The 19,710-nt window shown below is 47.2% G+C and overlaps 1 protein-coding gene across 1 annotated transcript in view; it reads left to right on the top strand.

Moving 5' to 3' along the window:
• LOC144105652 (uncharacterized) overlaps positions 1-18,351 on the top strand; it is a 33,928-nt gene extending 15,577 nt beyond the window's left edge. Inside the window, exons 3-5 of the mRNA XM_077638763.1 lie at positions 14,844-14,911; positions 16,479-16,580; positions 18,153-18,351. Coding sequence (XP_077494889.1) covers positions 14,844-14,911; positions 16,479-16,580; positions 18,153-18,334 — 352 coding nt within the window. The 3' untranslated portion in view covers positions 18,335-18,351. The remainder of the gene's footprint in view (positions 1-14,843; positions 14,912-16,478; positions 16,581-18,152) is intronic.
• Positions 18,352-19,710: the final 1,359 nt, after the last annotated feature.

The following is a 19,710-nucleotide window of genomic DNA, read 5'->3' as shown; positions in this document are numbered from 1 at the left end:
TTCAGATCTAGGGCCAGCACTATCTTATCCCCGTTCGGATGTTCGATCGGGTTTAGTACCTCCCTGCTGAGCTGCAGCAGGATGTCCTGAGCCGATTTATTTGGCCTGAAGCCGTACATCGAGTCGGCGAAGACTCGTTTGTTTTCTAGGTACTCAGATAATCTATCTCTGACCGTAGCTTCCATCAGTTTGCCCACGCACGAGGTGAGAGAAATAGGTCTTAGGTTATCCGTATCTATGGCCTTGCCCGCCTTGGGGATGAAAGTTATCAGCGCCGTCTTCCACTCCGTGGGAAGTGGAGCTTCGCCCATCCAAACCGAATTAAAGTGTTTTAGGAGGGATTCGTATGCGCGGTCCGGCAGATTGGCTAGGAGTTTTACCGAGATCCCGTCCCTTCCTGGCGCGGTCCCGCGTTTCATCCTCGCTAGAGCGGCCTTGAGTTCGTATATTTTGAAAGGTTCGTCCAGCTCAGCATTTTGGGCTCCACTGTATCTGTAAGCTTCTCCCCTTGGATCTTGGGTCGTGCTCAGGTACTGGTCCCGAAGCTTCAGTGCGAGCTGGGCCGTATTTCCTTGAAATGCATGTACCGCTCTCTGCAGGTGCTTCTGCGTCTCGGTGCGCGTCTGGTTGGGATCTATGAGCGCCCGGAGAGGCGCCACGTGTTTTTGCTAGACATCTGCCTAGCGGCCGCGTTGCACCTATCTACCCAGTTCGCGTCCGCGAGTTGCGCCGCGTACTCCGCCGCTTCTTTAGTGATTGCCGCGATCCGAGCTCTTAGCTTTCGGTTATGCTTCTGTCTACGCCATCTTTTGACCATGCTGCGTCTGGCTGCCCAGAGGTGGAGGAGGTGGGTGTCCACGTCCGTCACCGCCTCTGAGAGTTTTACCTGCGTCTCCGTCGAACGCAGGTTGATCAGCAGCTGTTTTGTCCAGGCTTGATAACCCTGCTCCTGGATGGAGCTTACCTCGTATTCCTTTCTAAATTTCGTCCAGTCCGGCAGCATAGTGTGCCCCGTAGGCCTGGTAAGGGGTTTCGTACGGATCGTTATGGTGATCAGGCAGTGGTCACTACCGAGAGTTTCCTCCGTATTCGTCCACTCCATTCGCCTCGCGTTTTTCGTGAAGGTTAAGTCGGGACACGTATCCCTCTGCACCGAGTTCCCTATCCGCGTGGGGCACGCCGGGTCAGTGTGTAGGGTTAGACCTAACGCGGACGCCGCCTCCGCTAGCTTCCGTCCTCGTATGTCTTCTCGATGATAGCCCCATGAGGGACTCTGCGCGTTGAAATCTCCCATTACTAGTAGCGGGTCTCGTCCTGCTTCCCTGATAGCTCTGCTCAGGAGTGTGGAGAAGGTTACGTTTTTTGCTTTAGGTGGGCAGTATACGTTCAGGATGTGTAGCGGCGAATCCTCCTTTTTCAGTGGCAGAAGAGTCACCATCACGTGCGAAAAGCTGGTTTGTAATTCCAGATCTACCAAATTTGCAGTGAAATTTTTGTGCACAAAGATGCACGCTAGGGGGTCGAGTTGGAACGTTTTGTAGTTTGTGAGGCTCACGTTCCCGCCAGGTTCCTGTACGGCCACTACTGCCGGAGTATGCTCGTACGTAGACAGGTGCATCCTAAGATCCGCTCTCTTAGTCCTCTATTTCAAGCCCCGACTATTCCACTGCGTTAATGTTATGGGACTCTCTTTAGTTTGTCTCGTCATGTTGTATCTGGAGATTGTTGTTATTCTGGAGGGGAAATTGCTCCTAGTGGTCTTCCTCCTCGTCCTCGCTCAGCACCCTACGCTTCCTGTAGGTTCGGGGATTCTGGAGTCTTCTCGTGTTAGCGTATTTGCAAACCGTCATCGCTTTCGCTATCTGTTGTGAGACTATGGTGGGAATGGATTCCTGTACCCTTCTCATCATAGCTTCTAGTTTATTTTCAAGACTAGGTTCTGTGTCGCTTTCCATCGCCTCCTCTTGCTGAGGTGGCTGGGGTTTAGCTAGCGCACTTTCTAGTTTTCTCGTTAGCACCGCGATCTGCGCTTTTAGGGCTGCTATCTGGTTTCGTAACTCGGTTTCTACTGGGTTGGGTGTGGGTGGAGAGGAAGGTTTGGGAGGAGGAGGAGGAGGAGGAGGAGAGGCGGTCCCACTCACCTGCTGCTTCCCGTTCTGCACTATGCTGCCCCAGGTCCTCTTTTGCTTGGGTTGATCAGAAGTCGACTCCCTGCTAGGTGGAGGGGGCGGGAGATTCCCGCTTCCTCCCTTCTTCTTCTTGTTTTTTTTTCTTCTTTTTCCTCCTCTTTTTCTCCTGATTGCTGGGTTGTTGCTGCGCGTTCGTGCGGAATTTCGCCGTGCAGTCTCTGGAGTTCGTGGCGTGTTCGCCGCCACACACCGCACATTTTGGTTTGCACACGCGAGGGGACCGCACCCCCTCCACAAACGGGGCTAGCGTTCCGCAGGGTCCGCAGTTTTCTTGTCTCGGTGTCGGGCAGGTATCTGGCCTATGTCCCACCGTGCCGCACAAGTTACACGCTGGTATGGTGCGGCGGTACGTTGCTACCGGTATGACTTGCGCGTTGTACAATACAGCTTTGGGCTTGTACTTGCCTTCGAAGGGGATTCTGGCTTTGTTCGAAGTTCCGAACTTTCGGATCTCCAGGATGGTGCTTTCTCCGTGAAAGCTTTTCACCTTCCCTCGCAGGGACTCGGTGGTTTCCAGATTGGCCACTGTGATGACTCCGTGAACCACGTTGTCTTCGCTCTGTTTTACGTGCCCGTGCAAATGGAGGTCTGCTCCTTCTTGGATTTTTATCGCAAAGTCCCCGACCAGTTTGTCTGCCGCGTGGATGCTCGACGTGCCCACGATGATCAGGTTTTGGTCCGGGGATATTGTGAAGTAAAAGTTGTCCGCTTCGGCCTCCCCGACTCGTTGTCGTAGGGCTAGGCCTAGCTCACCGTGTTGTAAGTTCTTCAAGCTTGTTGCCGTCAATGGTTTGATGATTAGCACCACATCGTCTAATCTAAATCTGCAGAGAAACTTGGGTTTCCATGCAGCTTTGACTTGCCTTGGGCCTCCGGCTGCGCGCTCATCGGATGCCTTGTCGGGTTGCGCATGGTGGCCTCCGTGGGCTGACGTGGCCTTCCCTTGCGCGCAGGCTTGGAGTTTCTGGGCTCTTTTTTCCAAAACCTGGATCACATTAGCGTTGCAGGCTTGGTCCCGACTGGTCTGCGGCACAGTTGACCATGCCATGCCTTCCGGGTCGTAGCCGCGTTGCTGGTTTGCGCTTGCCATGTTGGCCTGGAGCGGCCTCCCCGCCGCCGAACGCCGGCGTTCAGCCTTGAAGCTGCGTCGCGGCGCTATGGTGGATGGGAGGAAAAACGATAAAAAAAGGTCAACAAATCGGCCCACCGGGTTGGGAGTGGTCTCCCTGCGTGCCGGCTGACTTGCTGGCCCTGTCAAGTCCAAAATTGGCGGGATCCAACGCGTTGGTCCGCCGCCACGGTCGAAAATCGCCGGAGCCGATGTCCCATGCGTCCGCTCGCTACGCGCGCTGGTAGCGCCCCCCTGTTACGGGGGAGCGGGGAGACCCAGAGCATATGGCGCCACAGTACCGGGATACGCCCCGTCTCCTCTGGAGTGCAGTCGTGTTGGATGTGTAAGCGGTTTAGCAGGCGGCGCCCAGGGGCCGTCTGCATGAGCCGCGTGTATTGGTTCACGAGGTGGGCCTCCCCCAGCTCCTGGTAGGAGTTTAGCACCCCCAGTGCCTTCAGTTTGGCATTAGAGGTAGCCACCGGGAGGTCCAGGGCCCGCTTAGTTGCCTTGCTGATGATGGCGTCTATTCGCGCCTCGTTCGCTTAGTAGTTCGGAGATATGGCACGGCGTAGAGGATCCGGCTAGTCACGAAGGCATAGACGAGCCGAAGCGCGTCCCTGCCCCGCAGACCGCCCCGCTTGTTGGAAACGCGGCGGATCATACGCCCTACCTGTTCGCCTACTCTCTTGAGTTTCACAATGGTGGAGTCCGGTCTGAGTCTGTGGTGAATGAAAAGGCCCAGAATACAGAGCTCCTCCACCTCTCTAATAGGACCTCCTGACAGAGAGATGTGAATTGCTGTCCTATTCTTTGGGTTCGCTCTGACATGCAGAAGCTCTGATTTCGCTGGAGCACATTGGAGCCCACAGTCCATAGCATACGCATCGACTATGGAAGCGGCCTGCTGAAGGCGGGCCTCCATGTCCCCAAGGCTCCCCTCAGTGGTCCAAATTGTAATGTCATCTGCATATAACGCGTGTTGAATGCCTTCCACCCGGGCCAGTTGGCTTGGGAGGCGCATCATAGCTATGTTGAACAGGAGCGGTGATAACACCGCTCCCTGAGGGGTACCCCATGTTCCCATCATGTAAGGGCCGTATTCCTCGCCCTCAATCCAAAAGAAGGCCTGGCGATTAGTCAAGAAATCTCTTACATACGCGTAGGCCCTAGCCCCACAATCGGTAGAACTCAAGTTGGCCAGGATGCTTCCGTGTTTAACATTGTCGAAAGCCCCTTTCAGGTCAAGGGCGAGGATGACTTTGTCATTGTGTTGCATAGTTGTAGGTCGTATTACATCCCTGTGCAGCTGGAGAAGGACATCCTGTGCAGACATGTGGGGGCGAAACCCGAACAGGGTGACTGCAAAGACGCCCTTACTCTCCAGGTATGGAGAGAGGCGATCCCGAACCATCGTCTCCATAAGCTTGCCCGCACATGAGGTCAGTGATATGGGCCTCAGGTTGTCCGTATTCACGGCCTTACCTGTTTTAGGGATAAACGTCACAAATGACGTTTTCCACTCTTTGGGAGTGGACGCCCGTCCCAGATCTGGTTGATGTATTCTAATAAATGGAGGTAGGCTGGGTCCGGTACGTTCGCCAACAGGTTCACTGTTATGTGATCCCGTCCCGGAGCTGTACCCCGGCCATTTTTGCTAAGGCCGCCTTAAGGTCGTGCAACTCAAAAGGGGCACCAAGTGTTTCATTAGGCTTGCCAGAGTACATGTACTCAGGCCCAGGCGGGTCCTCCGTACGACAGAGATATCTGTCGCACTGAGTGTCCGCAAGTTGCGCCGTCGTACCTTGATACCCTTGCAGAGCCCGCCGGAGCTGCTTTTGCGTCTCCCCTCTCGTTTGGGAAGGGTCGATTAGACTGCGAAAGAGACGCCACGTCCCCTTCGAGCTCATCTGATGAGCTGCGGCGTCGCAGCGTGCTATCCAATTTGAATCTGAGAGTTCGGCATCATACGCTGCAGCCTGCTCTGTGAGTTTGGCTATGCGGTCGCGTAATTTGCGATTAGTTTTCTGCTTTTTCCACCGTTTAGTTAAGCTCCGGCGCGCCTCCCACAAATGCAGGAGGTGGGTGTCCACTGCGGGGATCTCTTCGGTGGTTTGTAGTGTTGTGACGTGTTGTTTCTGAATGTTGTATATGTGGTTAGCCCACTCCGCGTAGCCGCCGGAAAATAGTACGGGAGGGATAGTGTGATTTCGGAATTTGTGCCAATCGGTCAGCTTGGCCTGACCCCATTTTTTGCGCGCTGCCTTCGCCATCAGTGTAATCCGGAGAAGGAGGTGATCGCTGCCTAGAGAATCTCCCAAGTTCTCCTAAGCAGCCGCTCTAGCATTTTTAACGAGAGAAAGGTCGGGACACGTGTCGCGGGTTACCGAATTCCCCACTCGGGTGGGATACGCCGGGTCCGTGAGCAACGTCAGGCTGAGGGTGGAGATGAGCTCCGCCAGCTTACGTCCTCTTGCCTGTTCGAAGTGGTAGCCCCAATGAAGGCTGGGAGCATTGAAGTCTCCAACGATCACTAGAGGCTCTTTGGCTGCCATTTTTATCGCGCGAAGGAAGATTTCATTAAAAGTCAGGCGCGGCTTATGCGTAGGGCAGTATATGTTGAGGATATGTATTGACGGGTCGCGGCGTCTGAGAGGCAGTACCCGGACCATTGTATATTCTTGCTCGGTACTCAAGTTTAAGTCGACCTGAACCACGGTGTAAGCTTTATTCACCAAGATGCACGTAGAGGCGCCCCTCTGAGAGGTGCTGTAGCCTGATAATTTAGCGTCTATGCCGGGCTCCTGCAGGGCAATGAGTGCCGGCATGTCTCCTAGGGACTGCAGGTAGAGCTGGAGGTGTGACCGTTTTTTCCAAGCTCTGAAACCCCTGCGGTTCTATTGAATGATCTGGAATTTTTCAAGGTTTTTATAATTCCTATTAGATCTGCTAGCCATTTTGTTCTATTTATTTACGGGCGAGCGGACTAGCTCTGGCCGGGAGCCAGCGCAACCCCAGCGATTGGTCGCACCGACCCACCAGCTGCAGAGCCTGAACCATGTTCCTCCGCTCCCTGGCGGGAGGCTGTCTTACGTTTGAGGTGAGGGGATTCGCAGCTAGTGGCGTTCTTAAATTGGGTGCTGACCCAGGGCTGCATGGCTTTAAGGACCGAGTCAGTGCCTGGGCCATAAGGTGGGACTTTGGGAGCACGAACGTGAAAACTTTGCATGGATTCCCCCGCAGGGGGGCGCCTGCAGCTTCCAGGCGTCACGACGGTGAGTGGCGGCACCACGGGTTCCCGAGCATCCGCAGGGACATCCCCGCAAGGGATGATGGTGAACTGTGCATCACCACGGACCCGAGCACCCGCGCCTCGCCGTGCGTGGCATCGCCGTGTCCGGGGAAAAGGGGATCCTGGTGGTTGAGCCGATGCCGAGCGTTTGGACCCTTAAGGCCCCTTGGCGGAGGCAACACACCACTTTGGCCCCAGCTTCCTGCAGACGGCACCTCCGGCCTGACCCGACCGGGGGGAATCGGCAGTCGCCTTTTCCTATCCTCCTCTTCATCTTTAACTTTCCTATCTCTGTCTCACAACTCTCCTATATCCTACTCGCTTCTTGGTTTTTCCTTTTTTCCTGGCGGCGAGGGTTAACCTTGTGTGACCAACTACCCTGAGTTGCGTCATATTTGGTTATAGGTGAGGTGTACAGCTGGCGTGGACAGGACTTGCTATCAAGTTCCTGTCCCGTCCCCTTGTTGGACTCCGTGGTGGGTGGCTGGATGACCGAAAAACAAAATTTTTTTATGGCTCCCCAACTTTCAAAACCTGATCGCTCTCTCAAAAGAGGGCGGAATGAGGCAGACAACTTCTTTCAAAAAAGAAAAGTAACTTTCCCCAAATATCATGTGATCCACAGTGAACAACAAGATAAACAGGCGAGAATAATATCCCCCTTCCTTGTGTCAAAGCGCTTGACTGAAACCCTAGGCATTAGCTATAAGCTGTCAAAAATGGCCAGCGGCGACTTATTGCTCGAACTGTGTGACAATGTCCAACATTCTAAGCTCTCCAACCTAACGTCCATAGGGGAAATCCCGGTCTCCGTGACTCCTCATCGCTCACTAAACAGTGTCCGAGGCGTAATATCGGAAAATGATTTTCTTCACATAACTGAAAAAGAAATGCTCGAAGGGCTCATCGACCAAGACGTCATAGATGTCCACCGAATCAAAATCCGGAAGGACAACAAGGAAATAGACACAAAACACATGATCCTGACGTTCAACACCAGCACCCTGCCCGACACAATGGACGTGGGATATTTGAAAATCAATGTAAGACCATACATACCCAACCCTCGCAGATGTTTCAACTGCCAAAGGTTCGGCCACGGCTCACAGAGCTGCCGCGGTCGTAAAACTTGCGCAAAATGTGCCTCGAACGATCACCAGTCTGATGTATGTGACGCAGCCCTGTGCTGTGCAAACTGTGAAGGAGAACATGCTGCATACTCCAGGGCGTGTCCGTCCTGGAAGAAAGAAAAAGGGATAATCACCATAAAGACAAAAGAAAACATTTCTTTTAAAGAAGCGAGAAGGCGTTTTGCGCTTACAAACACATTCTCCTTCACAGCAAAACAAAACTTCGCTGATGTGGTGCGCAGGGGCGTAGCACCACACAGCACTCCGGCACCTGCCAAGGCCAATCCAATTCAATTCAATCCAATTTATTCCAACATCAATATCAACAGACAATGATGTCGCGGACAATGGACAAAAAGCCTCAAAATAGGGCTTGACAGCGTCCACTGACCGTCTTCTTGGCAACGACACAGCATTGAAAATATACATTAGATATGAACAAAATATGAATTCGAAGAACAAAAGATGTACAAAGAGTAGGTGAGGAACACTTTACATATAAGAAATAATAATTGAAAAGCAGCAATATAATTACACAAAAGGCAAATGTGAATAAACAGCCAATGAATATATGCAAAGAAGCACACTTACAGAGGCGAACGCTTTGTAACATGCAAGGGAAACAAATATATGTGCGTCATCAGTTATTAAGTAATTTCGGCAGTTGAAATCGCAGCATCTGATCACCATATTTTGTGCGGTTACAGGGGACCTCCGAAATCTCATGATAGCGAGTGTCCCGAATATTTCTGTTTAGTGTTAGACAAGATATGGTCTCAAGCGATCTGTTTCTCTTTCTAATACCTGTTTGATAACGCTTTCTGAGAGTATGCTGGTAGAGGTCAGGAAGCGGCACTAATTTTAGTTCTCTGAAGAGTGGTTCGGAATGAGTAAGATATGGAACATTCATGATAGCGCGAACAGCCTTCTTTTGTATTATGTGTAATTTATTAATGTTTGATAATGTGGTTGTCCCCCAGACTAAATAACAGTAGCTTATTATTGACATAAAAAGGGAGTTATAAATAAGGAGTTTTACACTTCTAGGGAGGCAATGTCTCAATTTAGAAAGTACACCTGACACTCTGGATATTTTTCTAATAATTGTATCTACTTGCAAATCCCAAGACAAGTGTTGTTCAAAGAGTACTCCCAAACATTTCGCAACAGGCACAATTTCAATGACCAAGTTTTCAAACTGCAGCTGGTACTGCAAATAGATGTGGCGGTTTCTTGGTCGAAAAAGGACCGCTTTTGTTTTGGTTGCATTCACAACAAGGGAATTCACAGTGGACCAAGTCGATAGCTTCATTAGTACAATGTTTGCTTTCATAACAGCATCATTTGGATCTCGGGCAGTAATTAGGAGGGACGTGTCGTCAGCATACACAATAAATTTAACAGAACTGTCAATGTTAACAATGTCATTAATATATATACAGAATAATAGCGGCCCAAGGATGCTTCCTTGTGGCACTCCTGAAATTATAGATCTTAAATCTGAGCCATTGTTGTTGATAATTACTTTCTGCTTGCGGTACTGAAGGTAAGATTTGATTATATCAAGAAATAAGCCGCGGAAACCATAATGATTCAGTTTTTTTAATAATGTTAGGTGACTGATCCGGTCAAAAGCAGGGCCATCCACGCTCCAGGCAGGGTCAGCGAAAGCTGCCCTGTCACTGCCAAAGCAGGGACCGCCGGTCCATGAGTCGGCATCCCGCAGGACCTCCCCCCGTCGGGAGAGGCCTGAAACTAACACAACCGCGGCTGCGCGGTCCTCCAGCACCTCTGTTGAGGTGATGGATACAACACCCACTCCGCCTCCATTACAGCGGCGGAATAGCTCTCTTGAGCGAAAAAAAGACAGGCCCCTCATAACGGGCCCACCACATAAGTAAATCCCCTTCCATTCCCTCTCAAAAACACAAACATGGGTTTTTTAATTCAATGGAATTGCAGAGGACTTATGCGGAATTATAGTGACATAACACATATTTTAGGGTCAATGTTACCCATAGTTTTATGTCTTCAGGAGACCAATCTTGGTCCACAACATGTGCATATCCTGAAACATTATAAAACTTTTAGACGCGATCGAGAGCAGGCAAATCGACTCTCAGGAGGCGTCGCAATTCTCGTCCAAAGCGGCGTCCCTGCTCGAGAAATTAAACTCAAAACAAAACTTGAGGCGGTTGCAGTCAGTATCGTAAGCTACAAAACATTAACAATCTGTTCCGTATACATTCCTCCACATTTTATGTTAACACTCCATGATCTACAGCAACTGATCAGAGAACTTCCGGAGCCATATCTGTTACTTGGGGATTTTAATGCTCACTCCTCCCTGTGGGGAAGCGAACGCTGTGACGCTAGAGGTCAAATAATCGAAGATTTTATCCTGACGAATAATGTATGTCTTTTAAATACGAAAAAGGCCACATACTGTTCCCCAACGTCTGGGAAAATGAGCAGTTTAGACCTGTCTTTTTGTTCACCTTCTGTTTTTAGCGATTTTAAGTGGGACGTTTTAGACAACCCGTTTGGGAGTGATCACCTACCAGTTTTTATAAGCCTATCATCCTCACCTGCAGTCGTCCCAACCAAACCATGGCGATGGAAGCTACATTTAGCTGATTGGGCGTTGTTTAGAGAAAAGGCCAGATTAGAAGACATTTACTCAGAAACACTTAGCATAGATGAAATCAATGAAATTCTCACAAAGTGTATCATCGATGCTGCACGGCTAGCTATTCCCCTGTCCACAGGCGTGGTACGCCAGAACCACAAGGTATGGCGGACGCTAGAATGTTGGGAAGCCAAAAAACAACAAAATAAGGCCTGGAGTGTATTTCGTAGGTATCCTACTCACGAAAATCTAATAGTTTTCAAAAAGGCAAAAGCTAAAGCCCGATATATACGGCGGAACGCGGAAAAAATATCTTGGCAAAATTATGTGCCTTCAATAAACAGCTCGGTAATATCACAAAAACTGTGGGAGCAGGTCAGAAAAGTAAATGGCAGCTATTCCCCATTCACCCTTCCTCTGCTGACGGATCCTGGAATTCAGACAAGTATTAAAGAACAAGCAGACATTTTGGGGCAACATTTTTTTATAGTTTCTAGTTCTTCCCACTATACACAGTCATTCTTAAAATACAAAACCACAACCGGAAAACAAGGACTCCCTACGGCAGGCAGCATAAACGAGCCTTACAATAATTTGATTACACTTCAAGAAATACAGAGAGAAATACTGTCTATAGGAAAACAAACTGCACCAGGCCCCGACGAAATTCATTATGAAATGCTGTCCCATCTATGTGAGCAATATGTAGAAGTTCTGTTAAAATTTTTTGACAAAATATGGGTAGTAGGGAAAATACCAGCTGCTTGGAAAAAAGCCGTTATTCCATTTCTAAAACCAGGAAAGCCCCCAACCTCCCCTAACAGTTACAGGCCTATAACCCTTACAAGCTGTCTTGCCAAATCTTTTGAGAGTATTATAAATATTAGATTAAAGTTTATTCTAGAATCCCGAGAGCTTCTTGATGTCCACCAATGTGGTTTTAAAAAAAACATGTTCCACAGTCGACCATTTAGTCCGCCTGGAAAACACAATCTGAGAGGCCTTTATACACAGCAACACTGCCTTTCAATTTTTTTCGATATGGAGAAGGCATACGACACGACCTGAAGGTTCGGGATTCTTCGCGACCTGGCAGAGCTTGGTATCCGCGGGAGGGTGCTGAAATATTTGAGTGACTTTTTATCCAACCGTTCTTTCCAAGTTCGTCTAGGCGCAACCCTCTCAAATAATTTTACTCAGGAAAACGGCGTTCCTCAGGGATGCATTTTAAGTACTACATTGTTCATAGTAAAAATGAATTCTTTAACCAGTATAATTCCACAGTCCATTATGTACTCGGTCTACGTTGATGACCTTCAAATTGCATGCACATCTTCTAGCCTGGCAACTTGTGAGAGACAACTACAACTCACAATAAACAAATTAGCACTTTGGGCAGACAGAAATGGATTTAGGTTTTCTCCACAGAAAACTGTTGCGGTTCTTTTCTCGCTGCAGAGAGGACTGCAGATTGATCCCACCCTCCACTTGAACGACACCACACTTCCAGTAAAACAAGAACACAAATTTTTAGGCTTAACTTTTGACAAAAAGCTAACGTTTCTACCACATATAAACACCCTAAAAAAGAAAGCCACCAAATCCCTGAATATACTTAAAGTACTCTCACGGAAGCGTTGGGGATCCGATAGGAGGTGCCTATTGCACATCTATCGCTCTCTAGTACGCTCTTCGTTAGACTATGGATCCATAGTGTATGGGCCTGCGAGGCCATCATACCTTAAAAAGCTAGATCCAGTACAAAACCTCTGGTTGCGCCTTTCAACTGGTGCTTACAGAACATCACCCATAAATAGCCTTCACGTAGAAGCAAATGAACCGACCCTCACCAACAGGAGAACAATGCTTACCTGTGCATACGTACTAAAAATAAGGTCGCTACCGAAACATCTTTGCTACACCATAGTTACAAAATGCCCATCCAGAACACTGTTCACCAACAAACCTCAAGCTGTAAAACCATTGCTCCTCCGCTTTGAAGAAATATGCCAAGAAATAAACATACTAGATGCACTTCGTGATGTTGCCCAGAGACCCGATAAGTTGCCACCTTGGTACTTGTTTCCTGGTGTATGCGATTTCGCACTGACACACAATCAAAAAAGACATACCCCACTGGAATATATACAGCAAGAGTTTCTTGGAGTAAGTGAAAAATACAAGAATTGCACAGATTTCTACACAGATGGATCTAAGACAGCACTCTATGTAGGGAGCGCGATAGTGCAAGGGAAATGGGAAAAAGTAGTCAGGCTGCCTCAGTGCGCTTCAATCTTTACAGCAGAATGCTACGCCATTGCTCTAGCTGTAGAACAAATATTGAAGAAAAACATACAGAACAGTGTTATCTACAGTGACTCCCTCAGCGTAATTACGGCAATAAACCCCAGAAATGCAACTGAACCCTTAATAGGAAACATAATACATAATGTAATACGAGCTGATTCCCAAGGACATACAATAAAGATTTGCTGGGTTCCCAGTCACGTGGGCATCAGCGGAAATGAGAGGGCTGATGCAAGCGCCGCACTTGCCCTTAACGCAAAAATAAAACCAGTAAACATACCGCACAAGGACTGCATCAAGTCAGTCCAGAATAAATTGAGAGAAAAATGGCAGACCTCTTGGGACAACGAGGTTAACAACAGTTTGTAAAACCTGTCCTGGGTGAATGGAAGACCTGTAGGCACCAGGAACGATTTATTGAAGTAATTTTATGTCGTCTCCGCATTGGACATACACACATTACACATAATTTCTTACTAACGAAACAAGGCAAACCTCGTTGTGAAAGATGTGGAGACGAACTAACAATAAACCATATTTTATTCTCATGTGCAAAATTCGAAAAACTAAGAAATAAGCACTTTACGAAGTTTTATAATGAATATATTCCTTTACACCCAGCGCTTCTTTTAGGCGAAAATGCCATTAACATATCTTTCGTTTTTAGCTTTTTAAAAGAAGCAGATGTTCTTCAGAAACTGTAAATTTTTATCCACAGCTTTGCTTTATAATATGATGCATTTCAGCCATTTTCTCATTCCATGAGAAGAGGGATGAGGTGGTTATTTGAATGGTTGGGAGCCTTAGGATCCTTGCCCAGCCAAGGATGGCTACTGAGGTTATCTGACCTTCTTGAAAGCGTTTATTTTTAGCCATTTATAAAATTTCTTCTTTCTCTTATTACTACCAGAACGAAATAGCAATTTAAGTCCTCTACACAACCATGTTTCCTCCCACCAACAGAAAAGTGTTCATATACCTTGAGCCTGGCGCATGATAGCCTAAGCTGCTTATGTGCCATTAAACCCAACACAACACAACACTTTGCATGGATTCAAATCATTCGTTGTCAGAAGTAAGCTCTTGTTACAATATATCTGCTTTTTTTCATCACACATGTGTTTGTTGTTTTCATAAAAGATGTGCAAAAGGCAGCTTCCTTGATACATGTGTGGTCTTTGGCGTGAAACGATGCAGGAAGTTAGTAATTTACTGGTTGTTTCCATTGAAACCGCTCCTTTGTCGTAGGACTGTGGCAGACGGCGACGCATATTTTCTCATACATTTTCACCCATAAGTGCCCTCACGTCATGGACACTGCCGGATTCAAGAAGCTTAACGCTTTTATTCAAGTTCTCTCGGAAGGAACCTGCGAGGTGTCTGACCGACCAAAACACCGCTGCGTATGCAAACATGCTAGCGGACACCGGAGACTGCCGGGGTTAACGTCTGCGCTGTCGTCTGTTACGGTGCGCTGTTGGCTTTCGTTCGCTTATGATGCCGTTTGGGAACTTCTTTTGATATAAATCTGTCTGGGCTGTCCAGTTTTAACCGCTGTATCAGTGAGAAAATGTAGCGCATGCTGCAGTGACCCCACGAGAGTCTTGCGCGATTTAGAGAAACATAAGAGCATAAAGCGCCTCTCGGTGGTATGTCCGGCTTCCCAACACACATTTATCGTTGATTGCCTTCGAAAAAATGACGGCGGATACTCGCTCACAGTCTCTTTCATAGCACTTGTTAACAGTTAACGAACGGCTGCCTGCATGAGTAGACTGTGAAAGGAAAAAAATTGTTTGGAATGTTTAATGTACTTGTATGTCTGTGAGTCAATCGCCCACCCGGTAACCCCCGCCAAGGGAGACAGAAGCGCGCTCGTATCGCAGTGTTTTAAATATACATCGCCATTGGAATGACGCCTCAGACTTCCACAATCTATTTTACGGTGTAATCAGCTTTCATTCACGAATGTACGGCATTACATGTGCAATGTGAAGGCATAAGAGTGCTTTGGAAGCGTTTGTTGACATTTATTCCTATGAAGCGCTATCTCCCTCGGAACGCAAAACTGGCCACTTGTGGCGCTGAATGCAGCGCCGACGTTGGAGGAACCTTCTATGGGGCTTATATCAAAAAGCAGTTTTTTCATCAATTATTCATTCTTTCTTTTCGCTGTGTTTGTTCTTAGCGCAACTACCAACTACAAGGGAATATTCTCTAACGACAGCAAGTCCATGGAAGTGATCAACTTCGACGGTATGAAGTGTTATCTTATTTATGTGAATCAAAAGCACGTAGATGCCACAGTCACCACATTTAATGACCGATACTGAGCGGTAACTTTCAGTTTCAGTTGCATGCCGGCTGCGGCGGTTGAATTTGGGTGGAGGTGGCATGCAAAAACATCGTTTACTGTACGATGTAAGTGCACGTTAAAGAACACGTCGTGGCCAAAAATTATCCTGAACCCTCCCCTACACCATTTTCATAGGCCATATGAGGCTTTGGGACGTCAAAAACCAGCCTCGCGTACTTGGGTTTCATGTGGTATCGCCGCCGGATGGGCGATTTATAAGCTGCTCACACTTAGCTGTTTTTTTCCGCTGCGCTAGTGATAATGCTTCGTGGTCTGATTCGCAAGTGCTCTTCTGGTTTCTCGGAATAGCGCTAGTGGGTGTGTGTTCTAGTGAGAGACACCTGTATCAGAGACAGTAGGCACTCAAATTTTCAGCTCCGGATTCACCACGATGTTTTTTCGGAAAAAAATCAAGAGGCACCCAAGAGAAAAGAAAAAACTGTACGCTACGAAAAACGCGCACCCATAGCTCGATACAATCAAGTTGTCAAGAAATTAACACCGCTTTCACCCCACTAAGTTTAATACAGATATCTAGTAACCGGTAGTGTTGATGGTGAAAAACATTTATTGTTAATGACCCTAATCCGTGGCAGTAGAAAGGATGGTGTTAATTAGGAGTCGGGGAAACTGAGCGCTGCGCACCAAAGCTCGGGTACATGCTATGTTTCTGAATAAAGGGCCCTTATTCAGTCCTCATATATTATGAATTTCTGTGATAAAGCTCATCATCAGTATCTTGGAAAAGTGTTTGTGAACGATATATTTCTGTTTCACATTCTGACACTAGGGTGGTCCACTTTACTCATGATTAGTTCTGTCTTGTGCCGGCACGGGGGCTGAGTGGTTATGGCGCTCGGCTGCTGGCCCGAAAGACGCCGGTTCGATCCCGGCCGCGGCGGTCGAATTTAGATGGAGGCGAAATTCTAGAGGCCTGTGTACTGTGCGATGTTAGTGCACGTTAAAGAACCCCAGGTGGTCGAAATTTACGGAGCCCTTCATTACGACGCCTCTTATAGCCTGAGTCGCTTTGGGACGTTAAACCCCCATAAACCGGAAACCAGTTCTGTCTTGCAAACACAAGTTCTGGCGGTGGCCCGCTATACAATACAATGTCGCTGACCGCTAGGTCATATTAAATAAACTGTCTCATTAAGTATCAAGGAATAAACTCAAAATCTCTAACTCACGTCACATTTCTTGCTGACTTTTTATACCAAACATCGTTACACCCTCCTTGATCGCTTATTGACTGGTGCAGTGAACTCTAGTGGGTTGTAAAAACCAGCTCTTCATTTAATTCATTCATTTCGTTTAATTATTCACACGGCAACACAACGTATAGCCTGCAGCTTGAATTCTTTGCGAAACCGAACCGTAGAGAACCCTTAAAATGTTATCCTACCTGCGGTAGTGCTTCTTGTACACCCTTTTCTCAAAGCTGTAATTATGTTCATCTTTTTACAGCCCTTAATGCGCGCCAGCTGTGGACGCTCCAATATCAGGACCCAGAAAATGGTCCCTGCATGGTTTTTACCATTCAAGAGCTTCAAGCCAAGCTGGGAGATGGTAAAGCTGATATATTCTTTATCTGGACGATGAGACGAAGGCAGTCGCGATTAAAAATCTCTGCCTTTCTATTATACGGAAACTTAGGTGATACATTGACAGTATACAAGGGGTCGTTGCCTTACCGGTTGCCCCTCAAACAGGAATGGATTGTTGGGCAACTGTCAAAGTTGCCCAACAAGCAACTGTCACCCATACACGATGAATATCTTCGCTGAAGAAGCGAAAGTGGCTGTGGTTTCCCGATCAAAAAGTTCTTCGCTGAGTTGGGGCAGATGCACAACCTCAATTGAATTCTCCCGGGCTCTACACGTGCTCTAAGAGGTGTACATCGAGTAGGTGTAATTTTATGGCAGTTGAAAATTACTCAGATTTTTAAAATCTGTCTCTTAAAGAAAGTTGTACGTACTCTCGTTTCCCAGGTTTCTCCATCTAGGTTGTTCCAAGCTCTAAAATAAGAGTTCGCGTCTCATTTGTGAAGGTTACTACAGCATAAATGAATATCTAGGAACCATAAGCACTTTAAAGACAAAAGAAAGAAAATAAAAGAGAGAGACAGACTTTCCGCCCTTAGTAAGTAAGTGGCCGGAAGATCAGTTAAGAAAACGTACGATAAGGTGCGGTGCATCGTTCACTGAATGTCTCATGTCCATTTTGTAGAGTTTCACCATGGATTGAAAATAAGCTATCCAGCTTAAAATTTGTCATGGGTCATGGAAAAAAAAATCGAATATGAGTTTAATTTAACAGATGTGTACGAACGTGAATGTGCCTACGGTGGCGCTTGATCTGAAGCCTAAGCATCGGCTTTCCTACTTAAGTTCTCTGGAAACAGAAATCAGATCAGATAAGGCGCTGCAGCAATCATGATAATATTTGTTACAATTGAAAAAAAATAAATCACAATGTCTTATCACAGTGGGTTCGGGCTTAAGCTGCCATGAATAAGAAGCTGTCGGTAATCCCCCATTTCCAAGTAGTAGTAAGTGGTTTTATTTTTAAATTAAAAACGGAAGTAAAACGACGTTGCTAGCCGCGGCATCTTCCATCGAATCCTGAAGCACCTGAGCTGCGGTTAGCGGAAATGGATAGGGAGAGAAGAGCGAGGGGGAAAGAAAGAGGGAAGTCACAGCAAGAAAGAAAAGAGACAGAGGGTTATACAAAATTACGCACAAACATAGTGACACGCCCGCCGTGATAGTCCATTCCAGAGGGACACGCAATAAAACTTAATTTTACACCTTTGACACGCCTTACCAAAGGCGTGCAGACGCGTCTGCTGAATTTGAGTTGAACCAAGGAATTAAAAAAAAACGTAAAGACAGCGGAGCGTTGCACACGAAGAACTGGGTGTCGTTTAGAAGCCGTGAAAAAAATATTGTGATTTAAATTTCATTCTGTTGTCTGATCAAGTAGGAATATTTATGCGTTTCTTAATGTACTCATTTGAGATCGCTATACTGGTTCCAAAATTTTCAGACGGCATTCAGAAACATCCGCTTTACTTTAAGAAATAGAATAAATCTTCATTAGCGGGGCCTTTTTAATATAAGCGCATCAATTACCTTTCAGACGTCGGAACCTGCCATATGTACTTTCGGGGCAGGCCGAAGGAGTCGGATCCGCACAGTGACTGCCAGAATTTCTTCTTAAAACGTTGCATCTGGAAGAAAATATACAAGCCGTATAAAGACACCTGCATAGAAGACACTAAATCTTCCGATACGGGCGAAGACTATAACATTGTTTTTTAGAATAAAATTTAAATCTCAAGCCCCCTCTCTTGTTAGTTAAGGTAACTAACCAGGAATGTGCCCCTCCTCAAGGCGAGGCTGCTCCTGCACGGTGCATCGTGGGAAAGCAAACCACAAGGGGAAACTGCGGGGCTGATTCCCCACAGTTGGTCTTGGGCGAAGGTGCAATTGTGGGCACGTCTTGCGTTTTTAGCTTTTTAAGAGGAGCAGGTTTTCTCGGCGGCAAACTCTAAATTTCTACCAACTGATTCGCAGAATTTTTTTATGCACCTCAGCCACCTTCTCATTCCTGAGAAGAAGGAAGGTTTTGTTTTACTGGCTGGGAGGCTCAACATCCTTGCGCAGGCAAGGATGCTTGGGGTTGTTACCCGACCTTTTTTAAAGCTTTTAATATGAGCCATTCATAAGATTTTCCCTCTTTTCGCATTAGGTATTAGAAAACAACATTTTATGCCCTCTACACCACCGATAATTAATTTGTGTAAAAAAATTTGCAGATAACTTTTTCTCTTACCTTGAGGTTGGCGCATGATGGCCTGAGTCGCCTATGTGCCATAAAACCCAGCACAACACTCATCGAGTCGCACGACGCTACGAACTCTTGATTTTTGACTCTGCTCTTTATTCAGTATGTAAATAAGTTTCGTCAAAGTGCTATTGAACCCGCTTGTTTTCGTTTTCCCAAATTTTAAGGCTTCATTCTTTCTTCAGCCCAAAGACTCAGGCATGCTACCAAATGGAGCCAGGGTTCGAGATAGCCTGTGTGCTAGACATATCACAGAACTCTTCTTAGCACGTACAATCTTTAGATTGGCTTATGAGAGTCCCAAAATTGTACCTTCAGAAAGTCTCCCGCACGTCGTCCGCCCAGCATTATTTCCACGTCCCACTCCATATTCTGAGGACGGCTTTGAGGCAGGTTGATAGACGGCCTTATTTTGATATGACGGCACTCCGTGCAAGATACAGACAGGCAGACTTCCGTACAGCTTAAAATGAACTGTTTATATGGCCTGACTTGTGGCCTTAAAACAAAGGAGCTTAGCTATGGCGATTAAAACCCGTTTACATGGCACTCATCGGGTTTGGTTTGTCCTTGTTATCGGCGGTGGTCAATTACGACTGTGAACTTTTGCTACAAGGCGCATATCACCACCTCCATAATAGTAGCAAGTACCGCTTCTGTTTATGGTTGTTCCAGAGCTCTCTGGTCGCGTCTCGAGTAGCAAACACGAGGTGATTAGATAGCATGCTGGCCTCTTTAAACCAAGCGTATCGGGCTACACGACAATACTGACAGCGTTTGGGCTTGCGGTGTATTGGTCTAAAATTAGCAACAGCTCTTAGACTCTCCGCGCCCGTGCCGCCTGTATTGT

The sequence above is a fragment of the Amblyomma americanum genome, chromosome 9, assembly GCF_052857255.1.
Source record: "Amblyomma americanum isolate KBUSLIRL-KWMA chromosome 9, ASM5285725v1, whole genome shotgun sequence".
In the NCBI taxonomy this organism is placed as follows: domain Eukaryota; kingdom Metazoa; phylum Arthropoda; class Arachnida; order Ixodida; family Ixodidae; genus Amblyomma; species Amblyomma americanum.
Note: the sequence above shows the minus strand (reverse complement) of the source record. Positions and strands in the feature narration are given on the sequence as shown.